The sequence below is a fragment of the Gymnoscopelus microlampas genome (genome assembly GCF_963454915.1).
Source record: "Gymnoscopelus microlampas genome assembly, chromosome: 6".
Lineage (NCBI taxonomy): Eukaryota > Metazoa > Chordata > Actinopteri > Myctophiformes > Myctophidae > Gymnoscopelus > Gymnoscopelus microlampas.
In genome coordinates, this window is record NC_139943.1 from 25,404,865 (window position 1) to 25,418,350 (window position 13,486).

General features: G+C 41.4%; 1 protein-coding gene across 1 annotated transcript in view; it reads right to left on the reverse strand.

The window, feature by feature from the left end:
* The window catches only part of spon1b (spondin 1b), a 65,330-nt gene extending 54,601 nt beyond the window's left edge, over positions 1 to 10,729 (reverse strand). The window contains exons 1-2 of the mRNA XM_084058980.1: positions 10,264 to 10,729; positions 7,724 to 7,830 (exon numbers count right to left, since the gene is read on the reverse strand). Of these exons, the coding sequence (XP_083915106.1) occupies positions 7,724 to 7,830; positions 10,264 to 10,489 (333 nt within the window). The 5' untranslated portion in view covers positions 10,490 to 10,729. The remainder of the gene's footprint in view (positions 1 to 7,723; positions 7,831 to 10,263) is intronic.
* Between the last annotated feature and the right edge of the window lie 2,757 nt (positions 10,730 to 13,486).

Here is a 13,486-nt window from a genome sequence, read left to right on the forward strand (position 1 = left end):
TGGAGGGCACTGCATTGGATATTGGATATTATATACTGCTTATAAGTTTGACTTTATTAACAATACTGAATTTATTTCCAGTAAAATGCATTGGAGGTTGATTTGTAATTATATGAACTGAAATGGTTCATTACGTTTTGCTGTATTACTCAAACCAGTGGGTATGTAACCAATGTGTATATACTGTGCATGAGTACCTGCGTGCGTGCCTGCCTGCCTGCCTGCCTGCCTGCCTGCGTGCGTGCTAGCCTGGGTGCCAGCCTGCTTCGCTACGTTCGGCGGATTTTTTTTTCTCTCTGCACAGAGAGAAAAAAAAATCCGCCGAACGTAGCGAAGCAGGCTGGCACCCAGGCTACGTGCGTGCCTGCGTGCACACGCAAATCTGCAGTTCTAGACTGTCTTTTGTTCACGCCGTTTGTTTAGGCTATTGTCAAAGAGAGCAGCATGAATAAACTGTTGACGTCTTGCTCAGACTTTGCAGTCCTAAATGATAAAAGCGCTGATGACTGTGACCCTAGACACCCCCAGAATGGTGAACTCTAAAAACAAAACTATTACATTTTCTTTAGTCCTTTCAATCCAGTTCACTTAATTGGCACATCATTATTTACACACACACACACACACACACACACACACACACACACACACACACACACACACACACACACACACACACACACACACACACACACACACACACACACACACACACACACACACACACACACACACACACACACACACACACACACACAGATTATAAAACATTCATCCCAATGACATATCTGTCATCCTTAATGCTTACCCTTATTGTGCATTACTAATAGGAATAGTATTAACAATATCAATATGGGCCACTAATCCATAATCAGGCCATAATCAAAGACACTGCAAATAACTATATAATTACTCAAAAGTGGAGTACACTTTTGCTTGTCTGAACATAAACGTGTCCATAAAGGACAAGGAGCAGTAAATGAGCATTGGGTGGTGATGTCGTTTTTTGAGTGTGATTGGTGCTAAATCTTGAGGTGTTTATCTCAGAGCTGGAAGCTGGGAAAATGCTTATTGTTTGAGAACTATTGTTGGCACACAACAAGGTCACTGTCATTTCAGCTCTGCACAGTGCATTCAGTCTTTCTCCTTAAAGATCCTCTCGGCAGCAGTATATATAGCATTGCTGGGCTTATGCAATAGTCTGAATCTCTGAAAACGTACTGAATGACTTTAGCTTAGGCACTTCAAACTGATTGGGTTTGTTTATCCCCGGCTAAACTCGGAACCCTATATAGCCTTAAAAAGAAGATAATATCTGATGTGTGCTGCTGTGCTCATCACTCCACTTAACCAAACAAGCTCCGTTTTGTCTCCATGGGCAATAACATGTCCTCTAGCCTAGATAAATATGACCCCAGAGTCTGAAGGAGTAAGATGATGGCTGGGAAAAACACACATCTACTCCACTACACCGTGTACACAAGCAAGCACGAACACACACGCGTGCGCGCGCGCACACGCACACACACACACACACACACACACACACACACACACACACAATAATGGTGGCTGAGTGAAATAAAGGGTGAACACATAATAAAGCAGGAACTCTCAGTGGCTGTTAAAATGAATGTGTGAAAAGTTTTCTTCTCTTTTTTTGCGTGTCAGTGAGACAGCAGGCGGGCACATTCCAGAAGACATGCCAGAAACAACTGAAAAAGAGAAACCAAAACGAGAGGAGAGCCGGACTTGGAGCTACCAACCTGCAACCTCCTCTGCACAGTATAATGACACTGCAAAACCAGACAACGATTTTTTGGGGGAAATACACGGTCAAGGAAATAACCAAATATAACCTTGAATTTTGCATTTAAATAAAATCCCTGCAGTCATGTCATGCACATACTGTAGAACATAGCAGTGCTGCCACTAATTGTTGATCCACAAAAAGAAAATCACTGGTAAACAAAATGACTGAGAGTTTATTCCAACCTCAAACCCATTGCTCTTTTCCATAATAATAATTCTAAAGAAAAACAGATGAATTCACTTAGTATAGCTGACAAGAGCTGAATTACAATGGCAAAATAAGAATGTGAACAACTGCTGTAGAAGAGTTAGTAATTCCCACAGTTCTTAAGGACTTAATCCAAAATGTAATTAGCAATTAGTGCTACCATGCTACCCTTCTGACAGGCCAACAAAACCAATATTTAGTAAAGACAAAATAATATAAAAATGTATTTATCTGCTAGCACATCTAATGAGGTGATATCCACCAGGAGCACACAGATGCTGCATAAGTATTTATCCACTTGACTACAAAACCTTTCCAAAGTATTTAATCGCCCCCCCCCCACCCATAATGAAACAATTGGGATGCCAGGGTTAAAGTGGTTAAAGACCAATAGCCTCTTTGCACACTTAGTGTATGTTGAAATTGACATAAATTTCGGCTTATTACAGTAAGTGAACAGAATAATACAAATAAACACTCCTTTCCTTCTGTTATGCAAGTCGATAATGATACAAGTTGGAAATGCATGTCCCACCCGGTTAGTCAATACCCATTGTCAAAGTACCTGTTGTGCCAGTCTGTCTGTCTGTGTCCCTTTTATGCCCATATAAAGAGAGAATTCTGTATCTGTCTGTCTGTATCAGATGCCAATATATGGAGTTCTTGTCAGGCATGCTCAAATATGGGCCAGGCCAATCTAGGCCAACCGCCGATACAACCAATATGGGCATTTACTGATGACATCAGGGATCTCCATACATGGGCATAAAAGGGACAAGGACTGAGAGATACAGATATCTCCATATATGGGCATAAAAGGGACACAGGAAGACAGACAGACAAAGCCCCCAACCCTATGACTCAGACATATTGGTTGGATCGGCGGTGCGATGTAGGTGTGAGGGCCGCATAGCCTCATAGCCCCTATATTTGTGTTACTCTAGTAACACAAATATACACTCCTTTCCCACTGTTTGATACAGAACACCTCATCAGTGTTATGCAATCTTTCATGAGATGGGATACATAACACTATCCGTGTTCTTGCTGTTCTATATTCTTTCAGGAGATGGAATACAGAACACCTCAGTGTTATACAGTCTTTCAGGAGATGGGATACAGAACACTTTGTGGATTGTACAAGTAATTAAGAGTACACAAAAGTGGCAAAATGAGAAAGAAATGACTTGTTAAAACCCACGCTAGTCAAGTGTCTGCTTGCTTGTGACTCATTCTCAAAGGAGGCCCGCTGAGACATACCGACACTGGAAATCCAGTGGAGACGAGTGGGCGGACATGTTTGTTATGGATTGAATTTCAATTAGTTAAATCAAACCATCCTAGTAAGTTGGCAGCATGATGTGGCGGGTTGCGTTCCTGGTGTGACCAAGTGGATGTTCTAAAAATGTCCTTCAACTGCATTCATACAAAACAAGACATCCTTGTTGTTGATTAACACCAGCTGTGTAGCAGTCTTCATATACTGTAGATCTTCTGTGACCTGTATGGGTCCATTAATGTGTATAACATGTCGCTAACAATCTAGAGATCTTGGAGGCAGCCAGGGATCTGCTGTCCATTTCAAACGCAAGACCAAATAGATCTGGGTAAGAACCAGTCTTTTCTTTATTGCCATTTTGTCATTCCTGAAGATCTTTAAATCTTGTTTCCCAAAGTTCAATCTGGGAACCCATCGTCAAATAATAAGGAAAAACAGCGCCCCCAGCGTTTTTCATTTTTGCTTTTGACTCTGGGGGGAGTGATTAACTAGACCTATGCTGACTGGAAACCGGGGTTTGGTCCATGCCCTCAGCCCTCCACTTCCGGTGGTGCACCTATGTTTTCATTCCGACTAGATAACATTTCTTCCACCACGGAACACTATGGGCCACGCAGTAGGACTCTTTTATGCTGAGGCACACAAACTGATTTAGCTCTGTTCATAATAAACAATTTACTTAGGAATTATGTTCAATATGAGCGGGTGGCTTAAAAGAGACATTTTGGCAGTTTTTGTTAGTCCTAGAGAGAGAGAGAGAGGGTCCATGGATCCATTTGGTTCCGTACCCTCGCAGAGTTAAATTTAGATTGCGATGTAACGTTACGGTGCGGAGACAGACGCCGGGGAGATCATTCTCACAGACAGACAACCACACCAGTTACAGACGGTTGCCGCAATGGAGAAAAACGGCACCGTTGATGCGGTGGCCATAGATAAAATATGTTCACTTTTAACTGTTTCAGAGAGAGGGGCTCGAGTCGCAAAGCGACTCAAGACTGACTTGTGTCAGTCCGGGCCGTGGACCATATGTTTCGCCTTGCAGACCTAGAAAGTCTGTGGAGACTGGATCGGCTTTGATTGGTTAAAGCGCGGCTTGCTTCCGGATCTAAGGCCTGCCCACTTGTAGGCCACTTGTAGGCCAATGTGCACACGTTCTGAACGACGTCCCGACAGATTGCAAAGCTCTGAATCTGTTCTTGAGATATTACCCAATGTTTTATACACTGGACTATGACTAAATCGTAAAATATTAAGTATCCTATGCACTAACCGGTCATTGATGAGCTTCCAGCTCTGGCCATGCCTCTGGTTAACGTGCTCAACCTCCCTGATCTTTTGGGTAAGCTCCTGTTGTTCCAGTATCACGTACACTTAGTATAGTTCCTCTTTTTTTCTGCTTATACTCCTCCCTCAGATGCTCTTTTAACCCCTTACAAATGGATACATTAACACTGAGGATTTTACTGTGTTCAGTCAAACACAGGGACTGTAAACTACACTAAAGAGATCCAAAAGTAGAGCAGTGTGAGAAGAGATTCAGTTTGAACCAAAAGTTGTTTGGTGAGATGATGATTGAGTTTTGGAACAAAGATAGTACAGCGTTCACAGAACTAAAAAAGAAAGCTATTATACTGAGAGGACTATCTAAGATGAATGATGTAAAAACTACGCGAAGAACAAATAAGTTAACTAATTCGTTTAAATTATTAGTTAAAATTAGTTAAGTTAGATGATCCCAGTGGTTTTCATACTTTCGTTATTTGTGTAACCTGGTAAATGGTGCATTTATATAGCGCCTTTGTCCAAAGCACTTTACAGTGTGCATTACATAAACCCATGCACGCACACATTCACACACGGACGAGGGCGGAGGAAACCATGGAAGGCACCAACCTGCTCATCAGGAGCAAATACTGTAGGGATTCACTGTCAGTGTCTTGCTCAAGGACACTTCAACACTAACTCAGGGGGAGCCGGGATCAAACTGAATTGTAGGTCCTATAATCAAATATTTTCCCCTGGATTCCTTATGTTGCGATTCCACAAATAGGCCACGCCCATTTCCATGGTCCAAAATTCACACAAATCGATACACATAATCTCTGGAGTCATGTGATAAACATGTGCTGTAACATCCCTATTTTTATATTCCCTTCCGATTGGTTATGATTGGCTTCCAAAGTTTGCTGGAGGGGCCCATTTTACAAGAAGTTGAAAAATGTGTGAGCGCACCCCAATTTTGAATCACATATTGAGGGGCATCTAAGCAACACAGAGCCATGATCGATTTAAGTTACACCCGGGGCGGATGTTCCATACCGTTTGCTTGGAATTGGCTTTAAAAAATGAATGGGCATCAAGATCTTTCTAGCAGCAAGCAAGAAAGCGATCACGCGTCACTGGTACCAACAGGATCCTCCAACCAAAGACAATTGGGTGGACATTATAGGGGAAATCTACACTATGGAAAAACTTTCATACTCAGACAATGTTACACAAAAATTGGGAGAAGTGGTCTTTCTTCTTTCAGCCCATGTCAATGTATAACAAATCTTTACTAGAGTAATAACTGTAACAATTGTAGAATGCAGCCTTTTTTCTATTGTCTTGTCCTTTTATTTTTCATTTCGTTTTTCTTTCCTTATTTTTGTTCTGTTACTCAGCCGTGGGTAGGCTAGAGGCTACCCAACCAGGCAAAGACACGCTCTGAGGTCTATACTTGTATGACCACATTAACCCTGGTGTAACTATTTTTCTGCAATTAAAAATAAATACATTTAAATGATCAAAATTCTTCCATACATTTTATATTTTTATTTTCAAAAATAGCTAAAATAGCCGATCTACAAGCTCATGTGTCGCATCGGAAACTTGTAGATCGGTATTTTAGCTATTTGTCGTATGACGAAGTATACAGTATATAGGGATTAAGTGGTTAAGAAGACACAGAGGCAGGAGGGCATAAAGAACACTTGTGTGGGCTCTAGGCTGAGACACTGAGCAAGTGCAGCTCAAAGGCTGAGCTTCAAGATGAATGGGCTGAATAATTACGGTAGCATTTGAAGAAAATAACCAAATGTTCTGTAAAACAAGATCCCCCATTACTCCTCCAATCAAATCAAACTAATATTCCACTTGAAGTTGTTGGCTACATAAAAGAGGCTTCCACAGTCTCACCTTGGTATTAATCTGGTTAGTGTCAGGGAGTGGAAACAGCGAGAGATGTGTGTTCCTGTTTACACTGAGCAGGAGGTAATTGAGGAAGTCTGTCTCTCTCCTCAGGAGCTCTCCAGCTCAGTAGGAGCAGAGCTACTACTCAACAAAATAGATCACATCCCCTCTCTCTCTCCTGTCTACCTTTCCATATCACTCTCTCTCGTTTCCACAACTCCCCCCACCAACCCACTCACCCAACCACCCTCGCTCTTCTCTGCTTTCCCTTCACCGGAGGAAATATGCGCTTCTCAGTTGGAAGCATGTCATGTCTGTCTCACCCCAGAAGAACCCAACAAATGAGAGAACTAGTTTCTCTTCTCTTCGAACTCACCCCCCGTTTGCAACAGGAGAACTCTGTAGTCTATCTATGGGAAGCTTCTTCAGCAGCAGAGCCGAGTCCCTTGTGCATTAAAACATGTCAGATAAACGACTCTGCTGCATATCAGGTGGGTACATGGATTTTTTTTTCTTGAAGCACAGCCTATCCCTTCGGCGTTATGGTCCTCACTAGATGGTAGGGTTGCCTCGGTGTGGAGCTTTTCCCAATTACTAACCTCATGAACACACCGGGAAAAAAACAGTATGCAATCTGAGTATTGGATAACATTAATTTATTCATCATTGCACTGATGAAGGCCAACTAGGCCAAAACGTTAGCATTTGCTGTCCGGCCAAAATGAATTGGTGATATTGAGGCACTGTCCTTGTCCTGTTTTTTAAAACATTGGTGAGTGTTACCATACACCTCTGGATATCTGGTCTTTTTTAGTATGGGTTTAGCATCCACAGTCTCATTCGGAGAAGGCACCTCCAATCCCTCCATTGCAATATCGATAACATGCTTAGTATGTTACAAGAACATGGGTGCCACACAGAAATGAATGGATTTTCTATATTAGAAAAAGGGCAAGTAACATAGCCTACATAATTGGTATCCCTGCACACCATGTACACCAGTAATAGTGGACACCGTGACAACCTCAACCCTCCCTGGAAAAGATGAAGGTCCCACAAGAACACCCTCCCCAGAACTTTACCCTAACCATACCAAACACATGCCTAGCCTAACCTTAATTAAACTTAATTAAGTAACGCCTAAACGTAACTAAATGTAATTCATAACAGACATCCCTATACTTAACGTGGGACATCATCCCTCTTTTCTAGGGTGGCCATAGTGAAGATGACCATGTGTTATTCCCTACCTGGAACTGGCCAGCATAGTCATCGTCTGTGGTTCCCTCCTTGCCCTCCTTTAGAGAGATGAGAGTGAAACCTCTGAAGTAGGAAGGACTGGAGGCCAGGAGTGTCACTGTGTGTAGAAGATATAACGCAGCATGTTAATACATTGCCTTTGCATTATTCAACACACGTACTGTAGCGTGGGTTAAAGGGATTCCCCATCAAAGGTTAGTCTATGGATCCAGGGGCGTGTGTGTGTGTGTGTGCGCGTGTACGTGTGTGATACAGGGTCACTTTGGATGCAGGGTGACATAGATAAGATAGATAAATAGGTCCCACAAGGGAAATTCAGTTGTCATTGCAGTAGCGCAGTATGAAACGCAGGACAGATACTGAATAGAGAGACATTTTTTTATTACCGTTTTGTTGTATCTCTCCGACAGATACAACAAAACAATGATAATAAAATAAATAATAGGAGTAAACAGTAACGTACATGGATTAGGAATAAAGTAACAAAACCAAATGAGATTTAGGGGCTTGATATACTTACTAAGTACCGGTGTCGTGCACCGAAAATAGACGATCTACAAGACGATATACAAGCTCACAATGTGTTGCATTGCGATGCATTGTGAGCTTGTAGATCAACAATTTTCAGTGCACGACACCAGCGTGCAACTAAGTATAAGGGTCACTCTGTAGGATACAGGGGGACACCAAATGATGCGGGGTCACTCTGTAGGACAAAGGGTGACACCAAAAGATGCAAGGTTTTTACGGCTCTGCAGGAGTCTAGCCGTGTATAAGAGCGTTTAGTGTGTCTGGCAGTGGCCTGAGCTGATCTCACAAACCACCCAAATTTGTTGTGCACACCACCAGAAGGCCACAGAAACACCTCCAGTATTTAGTTTTTCAAATATATTTTATGCTTTTTGAAATATTTAACTTTAATTTTACAATGGAAGTCAATGGCACTTCTGATTAGGCTAAAACCTCGCCCAAATTTAGACATACATCATATGTGATGGACGACGACTGACATCACAGGCTGGCCACATAAAGTCTGAAATCCACATTGGAGCCACTCCGTTCCCATGTGTCACGATATCCACACGATTTGATTTCTTTCTTATAACAGGCACTTAGCATCTCAGACCTAAACAAGGGGATGGTGCCAAGAAATCTCAGTCTGTTGCTATAAATAGAGCTGTAAATTGTCTTAGAAATGACAGAGGCATAATGGAAGTTAACGAAAGCACACTGTATTTCGTGTGTTGATTTCACTCGGAGAGTGTACACATTTAACTAAAGAGTTAAATTAACACTTGAGTATTTTAATGTATATGCCACACCCTGCATTTTAGAAGACAATTGCTGAGAACTGCTCATGTAGTGATTTTTTATAATATATAATATATAAATATAATAAAAAAATATTTTACAAAATAGTTTAAGTATTTCATTCTGACTAAAGTCATGTGGAAAGTGTACTGTACAGTAGGTTCCTATTGCACAAATATTAAATGTCTAAATTGTGATTAATAGATTTAGCCACAAAAAGATTGAAGCACACAGCCACATTTTCATAATCTGAACACCCCAATGCAGTAATATTATTTTAATAATCTCCTTGAAGCTTATCATTCCAGCACTGACTCACTGGAATGAAGACATTTTTCACTGTCTGTCACTGAGTTTTTAAAACAAGACAAAATGCCTTGTTAGGACTGTGTGTTCAAGTTGAAAAAGTTTTCAAGTTCAAGTCCAACTGAGTGTACTGATACTGATTTGTGTAAAAGTTGGCATTTGTGTAGGACAGCATCTTGATATCGTCACCCACTGACAGGAAGGGGAGAGGAAATTAAGAAGAAATATAGGTCAGGTCAGAAATGATATCACAAAGTGGCCCCTATCAAGGCCAAACCCCTCCCTTTAGGGATCATGAGGAGGAAACCAAAAACAAACATAGGGAGGGAGAGAGAATGATAAAGACATGGTGACAGATAACGTCCTTCAGCTGCTGTCTCTATCGACATTTTTGCTCTGCAGCCATTAACACACATTAAAATGAAAAGCAAACACATTTCAGAAATCAATGTGTAATGAGCACTCTAGTGCAAATAGCCTACAAATCAAGTATTAATTTTATACTACCAAATGGATCGCATTTAATTTAGACCCTAACAAATGGAATTAAATATTGACTAAAGGGTGTCCAAGGAAGTCCCCAGCAAAATTGGTTAATGCCATCAAAATCAATTTAACCTCTTTAAGCTTAAACATCTACAAGCTCACAACGCATTGATTGATTGATTGGACACTTTATTTAAGTTTGCAGAAAAAAGCACATGAACACACATCATAATGTGATGCGTTGTGAGCTTGTAGATCTGACAAAAAATGGCTTAGGCTACATTTGCACAGTGTCGGTGTTAAATTAACTGAGGTTTTTAGTGTGCATTGCATTTTACAAAGACATGTTAAAATGTGTTGATGTATTTTTTGTTGTTGTTTTTTTTCTATGTAAGCACCAATGCAATGACTGTAAAAGTAACCGTACCCCTGTAGGTGCTACCGGGCTGGTAGGTCTCCGGGTCCCCCTCCACTCGGAGTCTGAACTCATGGTACCCGTCCCTCCGGGTGCCCTGTGTCTGCGCCCGGAGGATACGACCGCAGTAGCCGTCCGATCTGCCGGCTGCAGGCTCCTCAGCGAAAGCGACCGCGTTGCACACAACAAAACTCGAGACAAAACACTGCAAAAGCAGTGAATGCAAGTATATTCCCATTTCGTAGAAACCCGAGACAGGAGTCTGTCAATTCAAAGAAAACTCTCCCTGGAGAAGAAAGAATGAACGGGTTGATCAAATCTACGCCTAACAGATCAACATTGAGACATTCCACCAAACTAGGCTTCTAATGTTTACTGACAGTTCGGGATAAAGAGCAGTGGAGCCATTCTGATTTCTGATGAACTAAACGCGGAGCGGAGTTGCTTTGCAGCTCGTCTGAACTTCAGCGGCTCACACACGCACGCGCGCGCGCACACACACACACACACACACACACACACACACACACACGGTACAATGTGTGTGCAGTGCTGGAAAGTAACTAAGTACGTTTACTTAAGTAATGTACTTAAGTACAATTTTGAGGTACTTTTTACCTTACTGGAGTATTTCCAATTCCCAGTACTTTTACTTCTACTTCACAACATCTCAGAGGCAAATTGTACTTTTACTCCACTACAATAATTTGAAAACGTGCTTACTATAATAGGCTACTTTTTAGATTTGCATTATTATTACAAAACATACATTAACCACTTCAGCCCTATACTTTTCGGCCATTTGAAAAAAAGCCGATCTACAAGCTCACAATGAGTTGCAATGTGATGCATTGTGAGCTTGTAGATCTGCTATTTTCAAACATTTTTTTATACTTGTAAACTTGTGAAATATGGGACATTATGCATAATGAGTAGGTTTTTGTCTTTAAGGACATTTTGATACTAATATGTTGCACTTTTACTAAAGTACATTTTGAATTCCGGACTTTTACTTGTAACACAGAGTAAATTTCTACATTGCAGTATTGATACTTTTACTTAAGTAAAATATGTGAGTACTTTTTCCACCACTGCATACGCGGATTGAAATGCTGTTCAATTAATCTGTCAGTTTGTTTGTTCCATGAAATGTCAATTGTTCCGTAATCTATCAATTCGTTTGATAGTGTCTCTGTCAGCAGGGTTGAGGAAATAACGAAGTTCGACTTTACGCCACTGTTTCCTCTGCGTTGGACAACATCAGGGAAGGTCTAAATTGGAGTCACGAAAGAGGCAGCAGCTGTGGACTTTTAACGAAAAACAGACATTTCCCCCCTGATCCTGCTGAGCTCTTAAGGGAGGGAAGCTGTCTGTCTGTGTGTCTGTCTGTCTGTCCAGCAGGGGACCATCATCTCACAAATAAATTATGCACCCAGTATATTACTGCTCCACACCTGTGCGCGCTTTACGCACGTCGTTGTCAGTTTCTTGAATAGTGGTTAACAATGGGTGTTTTAGAAGCTAGAAAACATTTTATTGCTTATACAGGAATGACTAATTGGCAGTGTGTTCTCTTTAGAATAAGCTTTCTTTTGAGTGCCTTTCAAGTTTCAATAAAATATGCAACCTTTTCTGACTAATCAGATTGCCCAGATGTGCCCCAGAAATTAAAGCTGGAGAATACAGCCATAACTATTGTAGCCTAGTTATCCTACTTTATATGGTTGCCTGCAAGGGTTTTCAACAGGTGGTCTGTGGACCACTGGTGGTCTGTGAAGGTATTGCATGTGGTCCCTGACCATGCATTTTGTAATGAAGGAAAGTGAAGATTTAGATTTTTATTCCACGGAACAGTGCATTAACGACCTGGTGTTGTCAGTTACTGGGAAGTTGGAGGTCAAGAAATTCCACAGAAAAGGGAATTAGAATCTCAAGAAGGGGAAGTGTACCAGATTGCCTGATTCATCATTATTAGGAAATGTTCCCATATAATCACATACTGTATGCTTGTATGTATCACTCATACTTAAGATACAAATCAGTAAATCAGTTAACATAAGTTTAATGGAAGGTTGGATAAAGAACATAATAAGGATAACCGTGGGATAGGAATAGATCAGTGGTTCTCAACCTAATTATGCCATGGACCACTAGTAGTCCGTGGACCATTGGTTGAGAAACAGTGGGATGTAGGCCTATAGACATGGGATGCATAGCAAGTGTTACCAAAGCACAAATCGTAGCTCATAATATCCCCATCGACCCAACACAACAGTGGTCCCCAGGTTGATTCTTAGTCAGGGTGGTCCCTGGTTCACAGTCAGTTGAAAACCCCTGGCCTATGGCTATAACCCAGTGGTTCTCAAACTGAGGTCTGGGGACCCCCAGTGGTCCATGAGGGGGTTCCAGGGGGTCTGCAGCAATATTGGTTGATAGCATCAAAATCTGTTAACCTTATTTCAGTCTATAAACATCGGCTATTTGAAAATATAGATCTGCTATTTTCAAAAAATCTTGATTAGAATTATTTTTGAAATATTTCACAACAGAAATTGTATGTGGGTCCCTGGCACAAAATATTTTCAGATGGGGGTCCGTGTCCGCAGCCAAATAGTACATATTAATTTGGGGGTCAACGGTTTGATAACCACTGCTATAGCCTATCCACTTAAACACTAAAACAGGTGTCTTCAACAGGGGGTCCGGGACCCGTAAGGGGTCCTCAGAGTTACTACAGGGGGGGCACCAAATCTTTGTCAGATAAGAACTTTTTCATGTTTTTACATTAACCACTTAAACCCTATAGCATCCCTATTCTGAGGTGCACATTAGCCGAAAATATCTGATCTACAAGCTCACAGCGCCTTGCGCTGCGAGGCGTTTACACAACACTAATGATGGTGCTATTAAACAAGTCTATGAAGCTATCTATGAAATCAATGAAAAAGTTTAATGGGGTTCCTTCCTGCTTCATCTCTCTCTCAGCTAAGGGGCCGTTGGCCTGAAAAATGTTGAAGACCATTAAAACATTCTGCTTACAATGGTTTATTCCTTCAAAAGGTTTTTAATGTCCTCATCCCTATGGGGAGATGGCCACTGGTCACACACAGTCCATCCAGTAAATGTCAACCACCAGGTGTCACAAGAGTATCTTTGCACCTTGCAAGGAACCTTTTTTTTTCACAGATATAAAACATCACATAAAAGGCAGGTCCTCAATGGAAACAAGCCCTGG